The 23381-nt window shown below is 45.5% G+C and overlaps 2 protein-coding genes across 5 annotated transcripts in view; both read left to right on the top strand.

The window, feature by feature from the left end:
* Positions 1-16056, top strand: LOC133361398 (oocyte zinc finger protein XlCOF6-like). Its single transcript, XM_061580330.1, has 2 exons — positions 1-1266; positions 10832-16056. The coding sequence occupies exons 1-2, from the start codon at positions 526-528 to the stop codon at positions 12347-12349; spliced, it is 2259 nt and encodes a 752-aa protein (XP_061436314.1). The 5' UTR covers positions 1-525; the 3' UTR covers positions 12350-16056.
* The window catches only part of LOC133361388 (zinc finger protein 239-like), a 22777-nt gene continuing 5505 nt past the window's right edge, over positions 6110-23381 (top strand). The window contains exon 1 of one of the 4 annotated variants that reach the window (XM_061580320.1): positions 6110-6135. The gene's annotated coding sequence lies outside the window, so the exon portion shown is untranslated. Of the gene's footprint in view, positions 6136-19240; positions 19293-20364; positions 20738-23381 lie in introns of those variants that run through there. The other 3 variants (XM_061580319.1, XM_061580318.1, XM_061580321.1) reach the window with 3 other exon arrangements.

Genomic DNA, 23381 nt, shown 5'->3' on the forward strand with positions numbered 1-23381 from the left:
GGAGGTTAAATCAAAACAATCGCTTATTTTAGTTTCCCTCTGGAACTTTTTGGAAGAATGGAAACAGGAAATTAACAGCACATATGCCGCTGAAGTTATATCTGTTCATCCAAGCATTCAAGCAAATCTGAGCCTGGCTTCACACCTCTAAAGTTTCGATTGAACATTTATTTATGCATTTCTGCATAATACAATTAGTATTATTCCCAACAGCCTTTGCTATGTTAGCTGATATTTGCTTTTATAAATACTACTTTTGCACCCAGGCTGCTGAAATTGTGTGCTTGGTGTTTTGGTCCAACATTTATTTTGAAGATACTAGGGCTTCCAGGCATATTTTTAACCTTTTGCCCATGTGATGAATTGTGGATAATCTTGAATATATGGATAAATATAGACGTGTAAGGCATGTGTGACTGTATATATTCATTCCTCTGTGCCTCGATACTGATGAAGATGGTGTGGACATTTTTTTCTGTCTGCAGCTGATCCTTCTTCTGATGCTTCCTCTGCAGAATTGGTCTGATGGAGCAAAGGCACTCATCGCAGCTCAGTAGACAAAGACAACAATGGGACCAGTATGCAAACAGCATGGATTGTACTGGAAATTTTACACAAGACCAGAGATCTCCAACGGGAGAGAAACCCTTCAAGTGCACTGTGTGTGGGAAGGCATTTTCAGGTTCATTTAATCTTAAAAAACACCAGAGAACACACACAGGAGAGAAACCCTTCAGGTGTAGTGTGTGTGGGAAGGAATTTTCATTTTCATCTGGTCTTAAAAAACACGAGAGAACACACACAGGAGAGAAACCCTTCAAGTGCACTGTGTGTGGGAAGGCATTTTCAAGTTCATATTATCTTAAGATACACCAGAGAACACACACAGGAGATAAACCCTTCAAGTGCAGTGTGTGTGAGATGGCATTTTCACATTCATCTAATCTTAAAATCCACCAGAGAATACACACAGGAGAGAAACCCTTCAAGTGCAGTGTGTGTGAGATGGCATTTTCACAGTTATCTAATCTTACAATCCACCAGAGAACGCACAAAGGAGAGAACCCCTTCAAGTGCGGTGTGTGTGAGATGGCATTTTCACATTCATCAAATCTTAAAATGCACGAGAGAACGCACACAGTAGAGAAACCCTTTAAGTGCAGTGTGTGTGGGAAGGCATTTTCACGTTCGTCTTATTTTAAAATACACCAGAGAATACACACAGGAGAGAAACCCTTCAAGTGCACTGTGTGCGGGAAGGCATTTGCACAGACAACACAGCTTAATACACACCAGATAACACACTGGCATCAGAAGACCCCCAAGGAGTGTAGTCTGAAATCGACTTGTGAAAGTCAAAGTGCTGCAATGAGCCCATCCCTCCTGAAAAAAGAACTAGAAATAAATTCCAGCTTGGACACAATGAAATGTATCAAGGTGACATTTGAAGAGGCGACGGTGAAGAGCGAAGAAGTGACAGTGAAGAGCGAAAAAGTGAAGGTCAAATGTGAAGATGAACATTCAACTCCAAAATCGGACCTTCACATCAATGGAGGCAACGTGAAGCAGGAGGAGAATTCTGACTGTGAGGCAGAGCGAGGCAACTCCCAGCAGTTTGTGGAAGTGGAGGTGTGGGTGGACTTCTTAGACAATAAAAGGTCAAATGGAGAACCTGTAGATGTGTAAGCTTGAGACAATGAAGCTGCAATAGATTCACATTTGTCACAGGCCTTTAATGAAAAGAACGTGAAGTTGAACACTCCATTCCTAGGTTCAACCTGCAGAGTAAGAGCGGTCAGTATTTGCAGAACTGTGGGTTGGGTAGATCTCTAACTAGGAGCGAGAGCCAATAAACTCCCAAGCATTCACTATGTTATAATATTAGCATTTATATGGGGCTCGCTTAATCGCCTCAGCAACTCGGAGTTTTGTATCATATCTCATCACAAACACTCGAAGAGCACGCCTTTTGGAGTCCTCTGAATTATCACCTTTTGATACTCGGCTCGAAAGAAAGCTGTTTCTGGTGTGGACCAATCAGTTTCAAAGATAATGCATATGTTTTGTCCTATGACTAACCACGGCGATCCGAGGGGAGAGACTACTGCGAGTTACAGAAGACTACAAGCGACAGAGTACTGCGACGGACAGACTCCGGGGCAAGGCCTCGATATCAACAATGGGTGTTGTGTCTCGCAGAGAAGAGGGGCGAGGTGATGCTCTGTGCGAGAGTTCGGCATGGACCGACAGAGTATCGCTGAGAGTTTTATTCTACATTTATCCTGATGTTTTCAGTTGCTTGCAAAGTCAAGGATTGCGATAAGTTGTATTGTACTAAGCTTTCGCAGTTGTTCAAGAGGTGTGCGAATACAATTTACAAGTTTTGAGAGTGAGTTCCAGCTTTCACGAGCAGCTGCGATCGGCAGGCTCCGGGGAACCTGCCCTCTTGACTGGCACATCGTCAACGAGCTGCACCAGCAGAAGCCACGAGTCCACGAAATCAACGCAAAGAGTTGACTTACTGCAAGCAGCAAGCTCTGGGGTGGGACTCTGCAATCAACCAAGGATGAAGAGGCTTGCCGAGTAGCAATTGGTCACCAAGTACGAGCTCGGCGCTGACGGAAGAAGTATCGCTCAAAGTTATTCTACACTGAGTGCCAGCTCCCACGAGCAGCTGCAGCCCGAGAGATAGAGTGACGAGCAACGACGAGCAATCAACCGGGAGAAAGGGTGGAAGCCCAAGCATCGACCAAGCCAGCATCGCAGAGAACCAGCTGCACGCACAACTAGGCATCGCCAGAGAGCACGGAGCCGGAGAGAGAGCGCAGCAGCGCCACCGAGCAAGGGTGTCAGCTGCCAGCGGACGAGCGGCGAGCGCTGTCGAGCACTTTCAAAGACGAGCATTGTGCCGACTCAGCTCATCCAGCAGGGGAAAGAGCCTGACCAGCCGCCCGTGAGGAAGAGGAGAGCGCCGTGGGTTCGACCCACACGCACCGACCAGCACCAGCTGTGAACCAAGACAAGAGTGAGGAACGGCGACCAGCAGACGAGCTGCGGGCGCTATCTGACGACGGAATCATCGCGCGCCGCCGACGGCAAGCGTCGTGCCGACTCTTCATCCAGCAGTGGGCAGCAGCTCCAGCTGCCGCCGAGCGAGAGAGAGAGCGAGGAAGCTGTGTGTATGACCCTCCCCCACACTCACATACTCACCACGTATCACCCAGCGTCTGCTTGATGCAAAGAATTGATCAAGGAGACAAAACCACCAAACACACACACACCGCACATACCGGGACTAATAATAAGAAGAATGATAAGAGTGCGTCAACTATTAGCTGATAATGAAGAACATTGCTGCCCATTGAGTCACATGGATACGGTCGTTGAGAAGTATTTTAGTCATTCTTTTTGTTAATTTTAACTGTACCGATGAATTCATTGACGAAACTTAACGTTTATAAACCTACGTTACGAATCCACACACTCACAGGGAGACTATTGTGTTGAAATTTTTATTTTGATCACAGAATCTTGCCCGCGAATTTATTGAAGCCTTAGCCAATTGATAAGCATTTGCTGAAGCAGACACACTGCCGCACACCATTGTTCCAAGACGTTTAGTTAATTACATAATCTACCAATGAATTCATTGAGGTCTACTTTTGCACTCGGGACATGTTTCTTTATTGCTGTTAGTATGAATATTGTCACATTTATTTTTAAGGACTTTTTTCCTATGCTCGTGTTACTCTGAGGAATTAACCGATTGCTCTGTTACCCAGTTAACAACGCAATCATTGAGGGTTAAATGTACGGATCAATGAGGAGCACATCTCCAGGAGTACTGTATTGACAATTCCAAGCATAAGAGTTCGCATATTAGAGTGTTATGTTTTTGTTTAGAAATTAAAGTTGCTTAACACAGAAGTGTCTGAGTGGTTCCTTCCTAAGTTCATGCATAATGATCTTAATTATAAGAACTGTGTTCTTTGGCGAGATCTGAATTCTGAGACCTGATAGAATTACACTAAAACATAATCAGTAAAAGTTAAAGCGAGAATCTTTGTATTATCACAATTAGTAAGAAGACAATGTTTTCATGTACCAGTGTGGGGGGGGGGGGGGGGTGGGTTTTATGATGATTCAAGCACATTATATTTGTTGTGCACTTTATTTATATTATTACATTGTAATATGAAATAATTATACAACTCACCATAATGCAGAATCAGTGGGAACCGTGAGCTTGTTTTCCTGTAACTAGATGGTCCCATCGGGGGTGATGGGAGACGGTGACACCCGAAACGTGTTGCCTATGTCCAGTCTACTCCATAATCTCGTTTTGGTTGCTGTCACTGCAGAAAACCCTGCTTCACAAAGATAGGATGTTGGAAATGGAAGCAGGCTTTTCAGTGCTTTTGTGACAATATCAGGATATTCCGCCTTGACTTTAATCCAGAACGTATCGAGATTTGAAATTGTCTCAAACATACTTTTAAGGCCACCTTCATTTGCGATCTCAAGCAGTTGATCCTCTTCTAGCACAGACAGTCGATTCACCTGGCTTATTCACAAATGGGTCGCGGGTCCATTCCTTCCCAGTTCGTGGGTCTTTTGTGGTTGGGAAGTAATGCTCAAACTCTTTTAAAAGCTGAGATAGCTTTTAATGCACCAGCTGGGAGAAAGGCCCTGGCTCAGTCTCTTTCAAAATCTCTGCTAGTGTTTGAAACATGTCAAAAGTTCCAATGTTCACTCGTCGCCCCCATAATTCCAGTTTGGCTTTGAATTAAGCCACTTTATCTGCCGAATTGAACAGAGTTGTCGATCTCCCCTGAAATTACAGATTGAGTACGTTGAGCAGGCTGATTATGTCACACAAGTGAGCAAGTTTTACGACCCATTCTGTGTCACTGAGATGTTCTGCCAGTGGTGACTGTTTTTGTAAAAGATATCTCTGGAGTGGCTCTCGCAACTCAAAAACTCTGGCCAGTGATTTACCTTTAGAAAGCCATCTCACTTCTGTGTTTTAGAGATGATGTGTGGTGAGCGCGCTGCGCTACGAACCCGGCGACCCGAGTTCAATTCCCGCTCACGGCCACAACGATTATTTTACTGGTCCTGGGCTTCCCCTAGGTCGACTCAACCTCAAACGAGTAACTGATGTGGTGTGTGAACATCGCCACTGGGGAGACCAAAGGCGGCCGGGCGTGGTGAATCCAAGTCCCGGGCGAAGCCGGGGAAGTCAAGCTAGTCTTCTATATATGAAAGGAAAATTTGTGAATGTGTTGTCTGTTCAAAATGTTTAGCGTACTTCCCGACATGCAACAAACTTGAAATTTGCCATGTGGGTACTTTGCAAAATGTACACCATGCACAAATTATAAAAATACACTTTTGTATTTGGGGGAGGGGGGGGGGGGGAAATGACCATGAAGTGTGTGGCGAAAATCGATATCTGCTGAGCGTTTGTGGTATCCATCAAACGGGAATAAGCCGATTCTAAAGAAATCTACAACCTTAGATTCCTTTGCGCGATCGTAAGTTTATTTTCCACCGCACGTTGGGTTTTATTTTAATTTTAATTAATGAGATAATCTTCTTGGTTCTCTCGGTAAAGTCACGTAGAAGGGAAGTAATAAAATAATAAAAAGAAATAAGTATATTGTGCTTTTTTAAAGAATATTTTATTTATTATTTGTTAATATGTATTATTTTAATTTTATTACTTCCCTTCTACGTGACTTTACCGAAAGAACCAAGAAGATGAATCCCTGCAGTCACGAAAGCTTTAAATCGAAATTTAATGAGATAATCATCAAAAACAATTCAGTTGTATATGTTATGTTTTTAAGTTTTTTGAGAAGTTTTGCAATAAATGTTTCCCCCGGGCAACGCCGGATGCTTCCCGCTAGTACCTAATAAATGCAACTGAAACTATCAACTGGCGGTTAATTAACATAATTTATTCATGCTTAATCACTGCACATGAGTCCGTATCATTAACATAATTTATTCAGTTACACCGTCGATCGTTGGGGAGGGGATTGTGTGTTGAACCCCGTAAGTGACGTCATGTCACCTGCTGCCGCGTGACGTCACGAGCTGCTACACCGCGCTCGCTCTCACAGATCCGAGGTGAGAAGTCAACATCGTGGTTGTTGTTGTTTACCCAGGTAGAGCCTCTCCCCGTCTCTCTCTCGTAAGGATATCAATTGAGTAGCAGCGAGTATGGAATCGATGTCCAGGTTGGAACATTACAACGCGAGGCCTCGCCACGCGGGGCCTTGCCTCCTGCCCTCGCCTGATTGCATTTGCTTTAATCCTCTGCTTAAGTTTAATTCGTCTTCATCTGGCTCACTACTTCATGCGACCTCCTTTGCCAGTAGCAACATATAAGAAGAGGTTTTTTCCCTTTTTTGGCAACAAAACAGGTGTTAAGATATTCTTGGTTCTTTCGGTAAAGTCACATAGAAGGGAAATAATAAAATAATAAATGTTTTTCACGGCTGTCGATGATTGCTCGTGTTGCAGTCGAAACGTCATGAAAATTTTTATATTTTTTATTTTATTATTTCCCTTCTACCTGATGACTTTACCAAAAGAACCAAGAATATGAATCCCTGCAGTCAGGAAAGCTTCAAATCAAAATTTAGGTGTTAAGATGTTAAAACGCCGAACTGAAACCTCTTGCAAGGAATCGTGTCTGCATTAACCACAATATACTCGCGATCAATATGCAAACAAAACACATGCTGTGATAATCTGTGCATTGTCTGTGAAACTGATTGGTCCAAAACCAGAGACGGCTTTCTTTCGAGCCTAGTCTCAAACGGTGTTAGACCAGAGGACAGCGCCAAAAGGCGTACACAGCACAAAGACAACGCCACCATCAGAACAATGACAGCTCGGGGTGAGCAGCTACATCATGGGACCTCCTTTCCCAGTAGCAAATATAAGAAGAAGCTTTTCCCCTTTTATCATTTACAGATTTATACAATTTTTTGTCTTGGGATATTTTTTGTATACGGTTTCTCCGTGTTTATTTCAATTGGTTGGACCATCTCTAGCTCCACCCACCTACCTTGATGCACCCATCTCAGGCCTATATAAGACCTTGTCTCAGCAGCTTTTTCTCTCACCTGAAGACGATTGCTTGTGTTGCGATCGAAAAGTTGTGATCTATTTTCTATGTACGCGACTTGACCGAAAGACCCAAAGAGTATAATTCCTGCAGTCACGAAAGCTTTAAATCAATAAATAACTACGTAGTTTGAGAAGCTCCCAATGCACAATTGGAACCTCCTTTGCCAGTAGCAAAATATGATAATTGTTTTTTTACCCTTTTATCTGGCAACAAAACTGACACCTTTTTTTACAAGGAGTCATGTTTGCATTGACCACAATACCTGCGGTCAGAATGCAAACAAAAATACAACTCTGATAATGTATGCACTGTCCTTGAAATTGATTGGTCCACACCCGAGACAGCTTTTCTTAGAGTCTAGTCTCACATGGTGTTGGACCAGATGACGCCAAAAGGCGTACAACTCAAAGACAATGTACCATCAGAGTATGAGAGCTCGGGGTACGCATTTACACCATTGGAACCTCCTTTGCTAGTAGCAAAATATAATTGTTTTTTTACCCTTTTATCTGGCAACAAAACTGACACCTTTTTTCAGTTGTACGCCTTTGGCGTCATCTGGTCCAACACCATCACAGGACCCTGCGGGGTGGGCTGGTAGGAATAATACTTAGTACCGGTACAGGGATATCGACCGGGTATAGAGGAGTTAAAGAAAAAATTACTCTATTCTAGTGTAACGTTAATTAAAAGTGTTTGTTTTGACAAGAAACGCTGTGAGATTTAAAGACCCCCTCAACACCACCCTCAACACCATCCCTCCCACCAGCCCTCACCACCCCCCCCCCCCACCCCCCACCACCACCCAACCCCACCACCACCACCCCACCACCACCTTCTGCACTAGGCCTCGCGAAGCCTGCCGCACTAGGCCTCGCGAAGCCTGCCGCACTAGGCCTCGCGAAGCCTACCGCACTAGGCCTCGCGCCGTGCTTTTCGTGCACAAATAAGGCGATTAAATGTATCTCGTCTCTGTGTTAATAAATGTTTCTTGTCTCTGTTAAAAAAACGTTCTGCGTTTCAGTAAAGTAAATTTTTTTTTAATAAACGTGCTTCGTTTTCTCTGTGTTAATAAGCCTGCCGCACTAGGCCTCGTGAAGCCTGCCGCACTAGGCCTCGTGCCGTGCTTTTCGTGCACAAATAAGGCGATTAAATGTATCTCGTCTCTGTGTTAATAAATGTTTCTTGTCTCTGTTAAAAAACGTGCTGCGTTTCAGTAAAGTAAATTTTTTTTTTAAATAAACGTGCTGCGTTTCATCTCTGTGTTAATAAGCCTGCCGCACTAGGCCTCGCGAAGCCTGCCGCACTAGGCCTCGCGCCGTGCTTTTCGTGCACAAATAAGGTGATTAAATGTATCTTGTCTCTGTTAATAAATGTTTCTTGTCTCTGTGATAAAAAAACGTGCTGCGTTTCAGTAAAGTAATTTTTTTTAAAAACGTGCTGCGTTTCAGTAAAGTAATTTTGAAGCGAAGTTTAAAGTTTTGCCGTGATGCGCCGGAAGCGACGGCCATCTTGTTTAATTCACAGATCGCAGGGGGAGCGGGCGGCCATCTTGTCGGACAGGGTCATGCCAAGTGTTTGCATTAGGGGGCGATGTTGATACACGGACGGACGGACGGATGGACGGACGGACACATTAATCTATTGGTGGTCTGGTCCACTTCGTTCCTACCAGTAATAACTGCCCTGCAGGTATGCTGCAGGGCAGTTAATAGATATTTTCTCTGCAGCAACGATGAGGTCGGAAGAGCGACGCCCACATGATTAGGTGGAACTCTGGGTTCCTAAAACCCAGCAAGACATTGGGGAGCACAGCTGGTTCATCTGTCAGTCATCCCTTGACACCTGGGTCATTCCTATTACCTGCTGACAAGGAATCCACACTTACATGGCCTTAAATTGCACCTATCATGGCATTAGCACTGGGATAAGGTTACTTGCAATTCGTCATGAATGGTGGATTTTTGTTTATATATGTTAATGATGCATGTGAAATGTAAGTGTATTTTAGAGTTTATCTTTGTGGGGAGCTGTGGTGCATTATTTCACTGCATTATGAACTCAACAATTAGTTTGATTATCACCGACAGCAAACATGATTGAACAGGACGCTGCGGGGTGGGCTGGTAGGAACGAATAACCAAAGAATATAAACATAATATATTATTACACTTGTTTAGCCAGGAAAGCCCCACTGAGTCTTAAAGGTTTTTGTAGGGTCCTGCCAAGTGTTTGCAGTAGGGGGCGATGTTGCTACACCGAATCGGACGATACGAAGGGAGAGTGTGAGGCCTAGTTCTAGGCTTGAGGCCTAGCTGTAGGCGTTAGGCTGCTGTGAGTTAATTTTTTATTTAAATGTTTTAATTATTTATGTAAAAGCTTAAAATGTAAATGTTTCTATTTAAAAACATCAGGGAATGTAACATTGTTAAACATTAACTCCCTTTCACACACGCGGGGGTACGATACGAAGGGAGAGTTTGAGGCCTAATTCTAGGCTTTAGGCTTAGCTGTAGGCTTTAGGCCGCCGTGAGTTAATTTTTAATTTAAATGTTTTTATTATTTATGTAAAAGCTTTAAATTTAAATGTTTTTATTTAAAAGCATCAGGGAATGTAACATTGTTAAACATTAACTCCCTTGCACACACGCGGGGGTACGATACGAAGGGAGAGTTTGAGGTGTAGTTTGAGGCTTTAGGCCTAGCTGTAGGCTTTAGGGCGCAGTGAGTTCAATTTTAATTTAAAAGTTTTAATTAAAAGCTATCTCAGGGAATTATAAGGGAATGTTACACTTGTTTAGCCAGGAAAGCCTAATTTATTTAAATGTTTTAATTAAAAGCTATCTGAGGGAATTATAAGGGAATGTTACACTTGTTTAGCCAGGAAAGCGTCACTGAGTCTAAAGGTTTTTGTAGGGTCATGCCAAGTGTTTGCAGTAGGGGGCGATGTTGCTACACGGATGGACGGACGGACGATATAATCTGTTGTAGGCTGGTCCACTTCGTTCCTACCAGTATAAGTAAAAGCTGAACTGCTTGTGGGCCTCTGCTATGTTGATTGATCTTAAATATATGCTGCTGAAGTTAAATCTGTTCATCCAAGCATTCAAGCAAATCTGAGCCTGGCCTCACACCTCTAAAGTTGCGATTGAACATTTGTTTATGCATTTCTGCATAATACAAATAGTATTATTCCCAACAGCCTTTGCTATGTTAGCTGAATTTTGCTTTTATAAATACTACTTTTGCAGCCAGGCTGCCGAAATTGTGTGCTTGGTGTTTTGTGTTAACATTTATTTTGAAGATACTATGGCTTCCAGGCATATTTATAACCTTTGGCCCTCTCATTGTGTGCCTTAACAGCCCGTGTGATGAATTGGGGATAATCTTGAATATGTGGATAAATATAGATGTGTAAGTCATGTGTGACTGTGTATATATTCATTCCTCTGTCCCTCAATACTGATGAAGATGGTGTGGACATTTTTTTCTGTCTGCAGCTGATGCTTCTTCTAATGTTTCCTCTGCAGAATTGGTCTGATGGAGCAAAGGCACTCAGCGCAGCTCAGTAGACAAAGACAACAATGGGACCAGTATGCAAACAGCATGGATTGTACTGGAAATTTTACACAGGACCAGAGATCTCCAACGGGAGAGAAAGCCTTCAAGTGCACTGTGTGTGGGAAGGCATTTTCAAGTTCATTTTATCTTAAAATACACCAGAGAACACACACAGGAGAGAAACCCTTTAAGTGCACTGCGTGTGAGAAGCCATTTTCAAGTTCATTTTATCTTAAACTACACCAGAAAACACACACAGGAGAGAAACCCTTCAAGTGCACTGTGTGTGAGAAGGCATTTTCAAGTTCATCTTATCTTAAAATACACCAGAGAATACACACAGGAGAAAAACCCTTCCAGTGCACTGTGTGTGAGAAGGCATTTTCACGTTCATCTTATCTTAAAAAACACCAGACAACACACAGAGGAGAGAAACCCTTCAGGTGTACTGTGTGTGAGAAGGCATTTTCAAATTCATTTTATCTTGAAATACACCAGAGAACACACACAGGAGAGAAGCCCTTCAGGTGCACTGTATGTGGGAAGGCATTTTCACGTTCATCGCATCTTAAAAAACACCAGAGAACACACACAGGAGAGAAACCCTTCAAGTGCATTGTGTGTGGGAAGGCATTTGCACAGTCACCACAGCTTCATAGCCACCAGAGAACACACACAGTAGAGAAAGCCTTCAAGTGCTCTGTGTGTGGGAATGCATTTTCAAGTTCATCTTATCTTAAAATACACCAGAGAACACACACAGGAGAGATACCCTTCAAGTGCACTGTGTGTGAGAAGACATTTACATGGTCATCAGGTTTACAGATCCACCAGAGAACACACACAGGAGAGAACCCCTTCAGGTGTAGTGTGTGTGGGAAGGCATTTTCAAGTTCGTCTTATCTTAAAATACACCAGAGAACACACACAGGAGATGAACCCTTCAAGTGCAGTGTGTGTGAGATGGCATTTTCACATTCATCAAATCTTAAAATGCACCAGAGAACGCACACAGGAGTGAAACCCTTCATGTGCAGTGTGTGTGGGAAGGCATTTTCAAGTTCATATAATCTTAAAATACACCAGAGAACACACACAGGAGAGAAGCCCTTCAAGTGCATTGTGTGTGGGAAGGCATTTTCAAGTTCATATAATCTTAAAATACACCAGAGAACACATACAGGAGAGAAACCATTCAAGTGCACTTTGTGCGGGAAGGCGTTTGAACAGTCACCACATCTTCATAGGCACCAGAGAACACACGGGCATCAGAAGACCCCCAAGGAGTGTAGTCTGAAATCGACTTGTGAAAGTCAAAGTGCTGCAATGATCCCATCCCTCCTGAAAAAAGAACCAGAAGTAAATTCCAGCTTGGACACTATGACATGTATCAAGGTGAAATTTGAAGAGGCGACGGTGAAGAGCGAAGAAGTGACAGTGAAGAGCGAAGAAGTGAAGGTCAAATGTGAAGATGAACATTCAACTCCAAAATCGGACCTTCACATCAATGGAGGCAACGTGAAGCAGGAGGAGAATTCTGACTGTGAGGCAGAGCGAGGCAACTCCCAGCAGTTTGTGGAAGTGGAGGTGTGGGTGGACTTCTTAGACAATACAAAGTCAAATGGAGAACCTGTAGATGTGTAAGATTGAGACAATGAAGCTCACATTTGTCACAGGCCTTTAAGGAAAATAACTTGAAGTTGAACACTCCATTCCTATGTTCAACTTGCTGAGTAAGAGCAGTCAGTATTTGCGGCCCTGTGGGTTGGGTAGATCTCTAACTAGGAGCGAGAGCCAATAAGCTCCCAAGCATTCACTATGTTATAATAATATTAGCATTTATATAGTGCTTGCTTAATCGCCTCAGCAACTCGGAGTTTTGTATTATCTCATCACAAACACTCGAAGAGCACGCCTTTTGGTGTCCTCTGGATTATCACCGTTTGATACTAGGCTCGAAAGAAAGCTGTCTCTGGTGTGAACCAATCAGTTTCAAAGACAATGCATATATTGTGTCCTATGACTAACCACACGGCGATTCGAGGGGAGAGAATTTCACGTAAAAACAGAGGCACGACGCATACATAGAGACTACTGCAAGTTACAGAAGACTACAAGCGACAGAGAGTTCTGCGACGGGCAGACTCCGGAGCATGGCCTCGAGATCAACAATGGGTTTTGTGTCTCGCAGAGAAGAGGGGGCGAGGTGATGCTCGTTGCTGAGTTCGGCATGGACCGACAGAGTATCGCTGAGAGTTTTATTCTACATTTATCCTCATGTTTTGAGTCGCTTGCAAAGTCAAGGATTGCGATAAGTTGTATTGTACTAAGCTTTCACAGTTGTTTTAGAGGTGTGCAAATACAATTTACAAGTTTTGAGAGTGAGTTCCAGCTCCCACGAGCAGCTGCGATCGGCAGGCTCCGCGGAACCTGCCCCCGTGACTGGCACATCGTCAACGAGCTGCACCAGCAGAAGCCACGAGTCTACGAAATCAACACAAAGAGTTACTTACTGCAAGCAGCAAGCGCTGGGGTGGGACTCTGCAATCAACCAAGGATGAAGAGGCTTGCCGAGTAGCAATTGGTCACCGAGTACGAGCTCTGCGCTGACGGAAGAAGTATCGCTCAAAGTTATTCTACACTGAGTGCCAGCTACCACGAGCAGCTGCAGCCCGAGAGATAGTGTCGAGCAACGACGAGCAATCAACTGGGAGAAAGGGTGGAAGCCCAAGCATCGACCAAGCCAGCATCTTAGAGAACCAGCTGCACGCGCAACCAGGCATCGCCAGAGAGCACGGAGCCGGAGAGAGAGCGCAGCAGCGCCACCGAGCAAGGGTGTCAGCTGCCAGCGGACGAGCGGCGAGCGCTGTCGAGCACCTTGAAAGACAAGCATCGTGCCAACTCAGCTCATCCAGCAGGGGAAAGAGCCTGACCAGCCGCCTGTGAGGAAGAGGAGAGCGCCAGCGAGAGCGCCGTGGGTTCGACCTACACACACCGACCAGCACCAGCTGTGAACCAAGACAAGAGTGAAGAACGGCGACTAGCAGACGAGCTGCGGGCGCTATCTGACGACGGAATCATCGTGCACCGCCGACGTTGAGCGTCGTGCCGACTCTTCATTCAGCAGTGGGCAGCAGCTGCAGCTGCCGCCGAGCGAGAGAGAGCGAGGAAGCTGTGTGTATGACCCTCCCCCACCCTCGCATACCACGTATCATCCAGCGTCTACCTGACGCATAGAATTGATGAAGGAGACAAAACCACCAAACACACACATTCCGCACATACCGAGACTAATAATAATAAGAATAATGATAAGAGTGTGTCAAGTATTAGCTGATAGTGAAGAACATTGCTGCCCATTGAGTCACGTGGATACGGTCGTTGAGAAGTTTTTCAGTCGTTCTTTTTGTTAATTTTAACTGTACCGATGAATTCATTGACGAAACTAAACGTTTAGAAACCTACATTACGAATCCACACACTCACAGGGAGACTTGTGTTGAAATCTTTCTTTTGATCACAGAATCTTGCCCGCGAATTTATTGAAGCCTTAGCCAATTGATAAGCATTTGCTGAAGCAGACACACTGCCGCACACCATTGTTCCAAGACATTTAGTTAGATGAAACTGACATTTAGCTTATTACATAATCTACCAATGAATTCATTGAGGTCTACTTTTGCCTTCGGGACATGTTTCTTTATTGCCGTTCGTATGAATATCGTCACATTTATTTTTAAGGACTTTTTCCTATCGCCGTATATGCTCGTGTTACTCTGAGAAATTAACCGATTGCTCTGTTACCCAGTTTAACGTAATCATTGAGGGTTAAATGTACGAATCAATGAGCACATCTCCAGGAGTACTGTGTTGATGTGGGGGTCGCTAGTCCCCGAGATCCCTCCCTCGATAATGCTTACGGCCGGGCTAACATCATCACTTGCCCCCCCGCTGCTAAGCGAACCGCTGCTGGGTTCCTCACCCATGGTGTGGGAGCTGTTGCTCGAGGATTCCCCTCCACCGCGGGTCCGCGTCGTAGGCATGGTTAGATACCGAGTAGTATTATGCCCCCTTTACACTACCACGATACCTTCCTTTCCTAATTGCGCGCCTGCAACCCACATGGAGCGAACGTACGCACGCCCACACACACGCCGCTCCGCGCACTCCAACTCAACTCACGTTATGATCGCGCACCTGTATCACACACGGAGTGAACACACGCGACACCCACTCTCGCGCCGCTCTGCGCAGCGCTCCCCCGAGGCGAGCCGCAGCACTACACTCACCCCTGACTACTCGCGTTATGATCGCGCACCTGTATCGCACACGGGGTGGACGCACGCACACACACGCAGCTCCCCACTCGACACACTGCTCAACAAGATCACGCGAGACCACGCTTCGCTATTAATGATTTATTATCTGCTACTCGCGAATTGATGCTAAGTCAGTATGAGTCGACGAGGCTGGCCTATCCTACTTCCCCTGGGCCTATTCCCTATTTATCGGCTTACGATACCCTACTTCACCTCCCCACTCACTGTTTGGTGCCCACGGTGGTTCGCTGCTCCCTGTGCTAACAGCGCACCTCGATGCGTCGCACGGACGTCCGGGTCGCTGGCTGGAGCTGCGGCTGGTCCTCTGGCCTGGAGAAAAGAGAGCTATTTCTCGTTTGTGCCCCCTTTTTATCCTCCCTACATCAAAGGGATGCGGCTACGAACGGGATGGTGTCCCTCAGCCCTTCCCTAACAATGAGCTCGCGCCAGCTTGCACGCGCACGGTGGCTCCGCGGCGCCTCCACGGCGCTTTTGTTATGCTAATCGGATGTGCTGCGGCGCCGATTCCAAACACGCTCCTTTGGAGTGAGCAGGTAGGAACTTGGTTGGACAGCGCATTCGTGCACGACAGAGAGACCAATAATTCCTGGTGGGCAGTGTGGAACATTGTTCCTACCTGTATTAATCTCCCTCTCATGCATGGCGCCGTGCTCCTGCGCACCCTAAACTATGCCGCCCCGTCCCTCCTCCGCCTGTCTCGTCGACCCGTGGGGGTGTGTGTGGGGGGATGCGCCTCAACCGCGGTGGCCGAATGCCCCACGCCGCGGCCATACCATATTAAGGCTGGTCGCAGCGCCGCGGCGCAACGTAGCACGGGGGAGGCCGTCCAATTTCCTGATCGCCGGAAACCGTGAGAGTTAATCCCGATAAGGGTTTCTCGGATAAAAACCGGTCGATCAGGTGATCTCCCCTTCCAGCTCTATGGGTGGGGGAAAATGCGTGCGGGTGTGTTCATGTGAGGTGAGGTGAGGGGGGCGAGGGGTTGGCTCCGTTGCTTGGTGGTGGCGAGGTCGGGGCGCCCGCCGAACGGCTTCGTGGCGGCGGCATCACATTGACAATTCCAAGCATAAGAGTATGCATATTAGAGTGTTATGTTTTTGTTTAGAAATTAAAGTTGGTTAACACAGAAGTGTCTGAGTGGTTCCTTCCTAAGTTCATGCATAATGATCTTAATTAAAAGAACTGTATCCTTTGGCGAGATCTGAATTCTGAGACCTGATAGAATTACACCAAAACATAATCAGTTAAAGTTAAAGCGAGAAACTTTTTTATTATCACAATTAGTAAGAAGACAAGTTTTTTCACGGACCAGGGGGGGGGCGGGGGGGGATGGTTTCATGATGATTCAAGCGCATATTTATTGTGCACTTTATATTATTATTACATTGTAATGTGAAATAATTATACAACTCGCCATAATGCAGAATCAGTGGTAGCTCTGAGCTTGTTTTCCTGTAACTAGATGGTCCCATCTGGGGGTGATGGGAGACCGTGACACCCGACGTGTGTTGCCTATGTCCAGTCTACTCCATAATCTCGTTTTGGTTGCTGTCACTGCAGAAAACCCTGCTTCACAAAGATGGGATGTTGGAAATCGAGGCAGGCTTTTCAGTACTTTTGTGGCAATCTCAGGATTTTCCACCTTGACTTTAATCCAGAACGTATAGAGATTTGAAGTTGTCTCAAACATACTTTTAATGCCACCTTCATTTGCGATCTCAAGCAGTTGATCCTCTTCTAGCACAGACAAAGTCGATTCACCTGGCTTGTTCACAAATGGGTTGCGGATCCATTCCTTCCCAGGTCCGGGGGTCTTTTGTGGTTGGGAAGTAATGCTCAAACTCTTTTAAAAGCTGTGTCTGTGTATCTCAAGTAGATGTCTGTGTGTCACATTTGTATGTGTGTAGGGCTGTGTGTGTGTCAGTCTATCTATGTGTGTCTAAGTCCATGTGTGTAGGGCTGTGTGTGTGTCAGTCTATGTGTGTCTAAGTCCATGTGTGTGTGTCTTAGTCTATGTGTGTGTGTGTCTTAGTCTATGTGTGTGAGTAAGTACATATGTGTGTTTACATCAATGTGTGTGTGAGTCCACGTATGTCTGTGTGTGAGTCGCTGTATGTGCGTACGTCGATATATGTGTGTGTAACTCCATGTGTGTATATCTCAAGTGGATGTCTATGTGTGACAGTCTGTATGTCTGTGTACGGCAATGTGTATGTCACTCTATGTATGTGTGTGAGTCGCTGTATGTGTGTACGTCCATATGTGTGTGTAACTCCATGTGTGTGTATATCTCAAGTGGATGTCTATGTGTGTGTCAGTCCATATGTGTGTGTTTAAGTCGATGTGTTTGTGTGCGTGTGTGTTAGTTGCTGTGTGTGCATGCCTCCATGTTAGTGTAAGTCCATTTCTTTGCGTGTCTGTAGGCCCATGTGTGCGTCTTAGTCCATGTGTGCGCTTTATTGACCTGCTCAAGGCCTATGATACCATCAGTAGGCCTGGACTCTGGGTTGTTCTTCGTGCTTTCCGAGTTCCTCACCCACTGATCACCATCCTTAAGGACCTTCATGATGGTGAGCGGGCCCGGGTAAAACTACGTGGCCGGGAGTCAGAGCCTTTCCCTGTACACTTTGGGTGCGACAGGGATGTCCTCTGGCTCCCGCATTATTTAACATCTATTTGACCACGTAGTTCGTGAAGCCTTCAATAGCTGTACCGTAAGAATTTCCATTTGGTATAGATACAATGGGAGGCTGATCGATGCCCGGGTGCGGTCAAGGGATGGCTCCCTATTGCTCAGCTACATTATGTATGCCGATAATCTGCTAATTGCTGCTCACTCGGAGGAGGAGTTCTCGATGCCGTTGCTGAACCTGGAGCTTGCCACCAAGAGGTGGGGCCTTACCATCAGCCCCACCAAAACGAAGCACCTGCCTGGGTATTTTGTACCATCGGACACTCCATTCCCACAACTCCCGAAGGGTGATGGGGCAGTTGTGGAGACAGTGGAGAGTTTCCCATACCTTGCCAGTCTGCTAATGACCAGCTCTGGTTTAACAGCAGAGGTCTCACTCAGAATCAGTTGAGCCGGATTATCTTTTCATCGGTTGTGTAACACTGTTTGGAAGCTACCTGCTCTATCACTCCGCACGAAGCTTCAGGTCTTCTCGGCCACGGTCATTCCCTCCTCTATGCTTCTGAAACTTGGACCCCCTCTAATGGAATATCTTCGCCGGTTAGAAACATTTAGGATGGCCTGCCTACGATGCATCCTGGGTTTAACCAGGCTGGATTGTGTGAAGAGCTCACAAATCCTTGAAAGATCTGGGCAAAGTCCTATCCGTGAGCTCCTCCAGCAGGTCATGTAGCCCGCATGCCCAGCCACCGCATGCCTAAACAGCTTTTGTTCGGCCGGATCGAAGGGGCTAAACGGCCGTGGCACGCGCTGGAGAAGAGATGGAGTGATGTGGTACAGGAAGACGTGGAGCTGAGTGGACTTGCCGATGACTGGTACCAGCCATGTCAAGATCGGCCTCTGTGGAGGAGGCTCGTGAAGGACGCTACTGGTCAGTTGAAGGCAATCGCCCTCCAACAACAACGGAGGGCGGAGGAGCGACGCTCACAACAACGAGCGGAGCGAAGGGCGGCTAAAGCACAGCGAGTTGCCACAGTAGGGGCCACAGGTGGTGCATCAGCCAGTCGTCTCAGTCGACCTGTGCCATCTGGGTTTGCCCCGTGACCTCCTGCCAGCAGGCGTTCGACACTTCATGTGGCCTCAAGGTGCACATAGCCTGGCACAAGCGTTGTGGTGACGTCATCGCCACTTAGTGGCGAATGGCGGTTGTTGTTGTTTAGTCTATGTATGTGTGAGTGCATTTGTGTGTGTAACTCTGTGTGTGTGTCAGTCCATTTGTGTGTAACTACATGTGTGCCTGCCTTTTTCGCCCGGGCAACGTCGGGTACTTACCGCTAGTACCAAATAAATGAAACTGAAACTATCAACTGGCGGTTAATTAACAATTTATTCATAAATATAATCGCTAGTTCATTGTGACTGCTTCAGCATCCCCGCCTCATCACTGGACATGAGTCCGTCTCATTAACATAATTTATTCAGTTACACCGCCGCTCGTTGGGGGAGGGGTTTGTGTGTTCAAACCCTCTAGTGACGTCATGTCACCGCTTGCTTCCGCGTGACGTCACGGTATATCCGGAAGCTGCTGCACCGCGCGCACGCTCTAAGATCCGAGGTGAGAAGTTAACATCGTGGTTGTTGTTGTTGTCGTGGTGGTTGTTGTTTACCCAGGTAGAGCCTCTCTCCGTCTCTCTCTCGTAGGGATATCAATTGAGTAGCAGCGAGTATGGAATCGATGTCCAGGTTGGAACATTACAACGCGAGGCCTAGCCACGCGGGGCCTTGCCTCCTGCCCTCGCCTGATTGCATTTGCGTTAATCCTCTGCTTAAGTTTAATTCGTCTTCATCTGGCTCACTACTTCATGCGACCTCCTTTGCCAGTAGCAACATATAAGAAGAGGTTTTTCCCCTTTTTTGGCAACAAAACAGGTGTTAAGATATTTTTGGTTATTTCGGTAAAGTCACGCAGAAGGGAAATAAACAGGACCTTGCGGGGTGGGCTGGTAGGAATAATACTAATACCGGTACAGGGATATCGACCGCACACACACACACCGCACGCACACACGCACACGTAATGAAGTTGTGTTGCTACGCTTCCAGTTCGCCGTGAATAACGATCCGAAGCCCAATAGCGCCCATTCATCACGTCGCTCGAGTGGGCCGGACACGCACACACGCACACACACACGCACACAGTCGCACATATACAGACACGCACACACACGCGCATACACACGCACACACACGCACACAGTCACACATATACACACACGCACACACACGCGCATACACACGCACACACACGCACACAGTCACACATATACACACACGCACACAGACACGCACACACACGCGCATACACACGCACGCAAACACACACGCACGCAAACACACACGCACGCAAACACACACGCACACACACACGCGCATACACACACGCACGCACACACACACACGCACACACACACTCACACATATACACACACGCACACAGACACGCACACACACGCGCATACACACGCACGCAAACACACACGCACACACACACGCATACACACACGCACACACACGCACACATACAAACGCACCTCTCACCTGCAAGGCAGCGGTCGCCGCTTCTCCTCCCACATCTCTCGTCGCGGCAGCAGTAGCGATGGTGCAAGTTTGTTTTTATCATCAATTTCTCTTCCACCCCTCCCCGCCACTGTTCACCCACCAGAATAAATGAGTTCGCCCATAGTCAGTCGATCAATAATAGGTGGATTATTACATCGCAGCAGGATAAGGGCGTGGGGGGGCGACGGCTTGGGGTTGGCGTTCATCCAGCAGTGGATTTATCACGGCTGCGACCCTGAGTCACCGCGATCCTCGTGTCCTCCCCTAGGTCGACTCAGCCTAAAATGGCACACCGGGATTGGTGGCACAGACGTCTTGGCACACTCACGAAGCTTTCTCTGCACTCTGCCTCGCGAAGCCTTCTCTGCACTAGGCCTCGCGAAGCCTTCTCTGCACTAGGCCTCGCGCCGTGCTTTTCGTGCACAAATAAGGCGATTAAATGTATCTCTTCTCTGTGTTAATAAATGTATCTTGTCTCTGTGTTAAAAAAACGTGCTGCGTTTCAGTGAAGTAAATTTGAAGCGAAGTTTAAAGTTTCGCCGTGAGGCGCCGGAAGCGACGGCCATATTGTTTAGTTCACAGATCGCAGGGGGAGCGGGCGGCCATCTTGTCGGACAGACGGATGGACGGACGGACACATTAATCTATTGGTGGTCTGGTCCACTTCGTTCCTACCAGTATAAAGTAATACAATATGGGAACCTCATTTGCCAGTAAAAATATGATAATTGGTTTTTTACCCTTCTATCTGGCAACAAAAACTGACACCTTTTTACAAGGAGTCATGTTTGCATAGACCGCAATACCTGCAGTCAATACAAACAAAAGACAACTCTGATAATGTATGCATTGTTCTTGAAGTTGATTGGTCCACACTCGAGACAGCTTTCCTTAGAGCCTAGTCTCACATGGGTTGGACCAGATGACGCCAAAAAGCGTACAACTCAAAGACAATGCACCATCAGAGTATGAGAGCTCGGGGTAAGCATTTACACCATTGGAACCTCCTTTGCCGGTAGCAAAATATGATAATTGTTTTTTTTACCCTTTTATATATTTTTTTCATTGTTTTTCTTTACGTGACATTAGGTGTGAAAAACAGCAAGAATCTTTTTTTTACATTTTTTTTATTTTCTTGCTGTTTTTCCCACCTGATTGCTCGTGTTGCAGTCGAAACGTGAGAATTGTTTTATTTTTTATTTTATTGCTTTTCTTCTACGTGACTTTAGATGTGAAAAACAGCAAGATTTTAGGAAAATTTTAGAAAATTTTCTTGCTGTTATTCACACCTGATTGCTCGTGTTGCAGTCGAAACATGAGAATGTTTTTATTTTATTTATTTTATTATTTTTCTTCTACGTGACTTTAGGTGTGTTTTTCACACCTGACGATTGCTCGTGTTGCAGTCGAAACGTCGTGAGAATTTTTTTTTTTGTTATTTTGTTTTTCTTCTAAGTGACTTTAGGTGTGAAAAACAGCAAGAAATGATTTGAAAATTTTCTTGCTGTGTTTTTCACAGCTGACGATGATTGCTCGTGTTGCAGTCGAAACGTCGTGAGAATTTTTATTTTATTGTTTTTCTTCTACGTGACTTTAGGTGTGAAAAACAGCAAGAAATTTTTGGAAAATTTTGGAAAATTTTCTAGCCGTGTTTTTCACACCCGACGATGATTGCTCGTGTTGCAATCGAAACGTCGTGAGAAATTTTTATTGTTTCATATTTTTTTATTTTTTTATTTCCCTTCTTCTTGATGACTTTACCTTAAGAACCGAGATTATTAATCCCTGCAGTCACGAAAGCTTTAAATACAAATGTAGGTGTTAAGATGTTAAAACGCCGAACTGAAACCTTTTGCAAGGAATCGTGTCTGCATTAGCCACAATATACTCGCGATCAATATGCAAACAAAACACATGCTGTGATAATCTATGCATTGTCTGTGAAACTGATTGGTCCACACCAGAGACGGCTTTCTTTCGAGCCTAGTCTCAAACGGTGTTAGACCAGCAGCTTTCTCTCTCACCTGAAGACGATTGCTTGTGTTGCGATCGAAACGTCGTGATCTATTATTTTCAATGTTCGCGACTTGACCCAAAGAGTATTAATTCCTGCAGTCACGAAAGCTTTTAATCAATAAATAACTATGTAGTTTGATAAGCTCCCAATGCACCATTGGAACCTCCTTTGCCAGTAGTTAAATATGATGAATTTTTTTTACCCTTTTATCTGGCAACAAAACTGACACCTTTTTTTACAAGGAGTCATGTTTGCATTGACCACAATACCTGCGGTCAGAATGCAAACAAAAACACAATTTTGATAATGTATGCACTGTCTTTGAAATTAATTGGTCCACACCCGAGACAGCTTTCCTTAGAGCCTAGTCTCACATGGTGTTGGACCAGATGACGCCAAAAGGCGTACAACTCAAAGACAATGCACCATCAGAGTATGAGAGCTCGGGGTAAGCATGTACACCATTGGAGAACCTCCTTTGCCAGTAGCAAAATATGATAATTGTTTTTTTTACTCTTTTATCTGGCAACAAAACTGACACCTTTTTTGAGTTGTACGCCTTTTGGCGTCATCTGGTCCAACACCACATTAAATGTCCTGCAGGTATGCTGCAGGGCAGTTAATATATATTTTCTCTGCAACAACGATGAGGTCGGAAGAGCGACGCCAACATGAATAGGTTCCTAAAACCCAGCAAGACAGTGGGGAACACAGCTGGTTCATCTGTCAGTCATCCCTTGACACCTGGATCATTCTTATTACCTGCTGACAAGGAATCCACACTTACATGGTCTTAAATTTCACCTATCATGGCATTAGCACTGGGATAAGGTTACTTGCAATTCGTCATGAATGGTGGATTTTTGTTTATATATGTTAATGATGCATGTGAAATGTAAGTGTTTTTAAGAGTTTATCTTTGTGGGGAGCTGTGGTGCAGTTATTTCACTGTATTAGGAACTCATCAATTAGTTTGATTATCACCGCCAGCAAACATGATTGATAAGTGAAAGCTGAATTGCTTGTGGGCCTCTGCTATGTTGATTGATCTTAAATTAATTACATGGT

The sequence above is a fragment of the Lethenteron reissneri genome, chromosome 72, assembly GCF_015708825.2.
Source record: "Lethenteron reissneri isolate LAM-NWPU_2019-01 chromosome 72, ASM1570882v1, whole genome shotgun sequence".
NCBI lineage: Eukaryota > Metazoa > Chordata > Hyperoartia > Petromyzontiformes > Petromyzontidae > Lethenteron > Lethenteron reissneri.

Excerpts from the sequence above, each read along its gene's own strand:
- LOC133361398 (XM_061580330.1), top strand. The coding sequence starts at position 526 with ATGGAGCAAAGGCACTCATCGCAGCTCAGTAGACAAAGACAACAATGG. Across the intron at positions 1,267-10,831 it reads CTGTGTGCGGGAAGGCATTT|GCATTTTCAAGTTCATTTTA; the intron begins GCACAGACAACA and ends GTGTGTGGGAAG.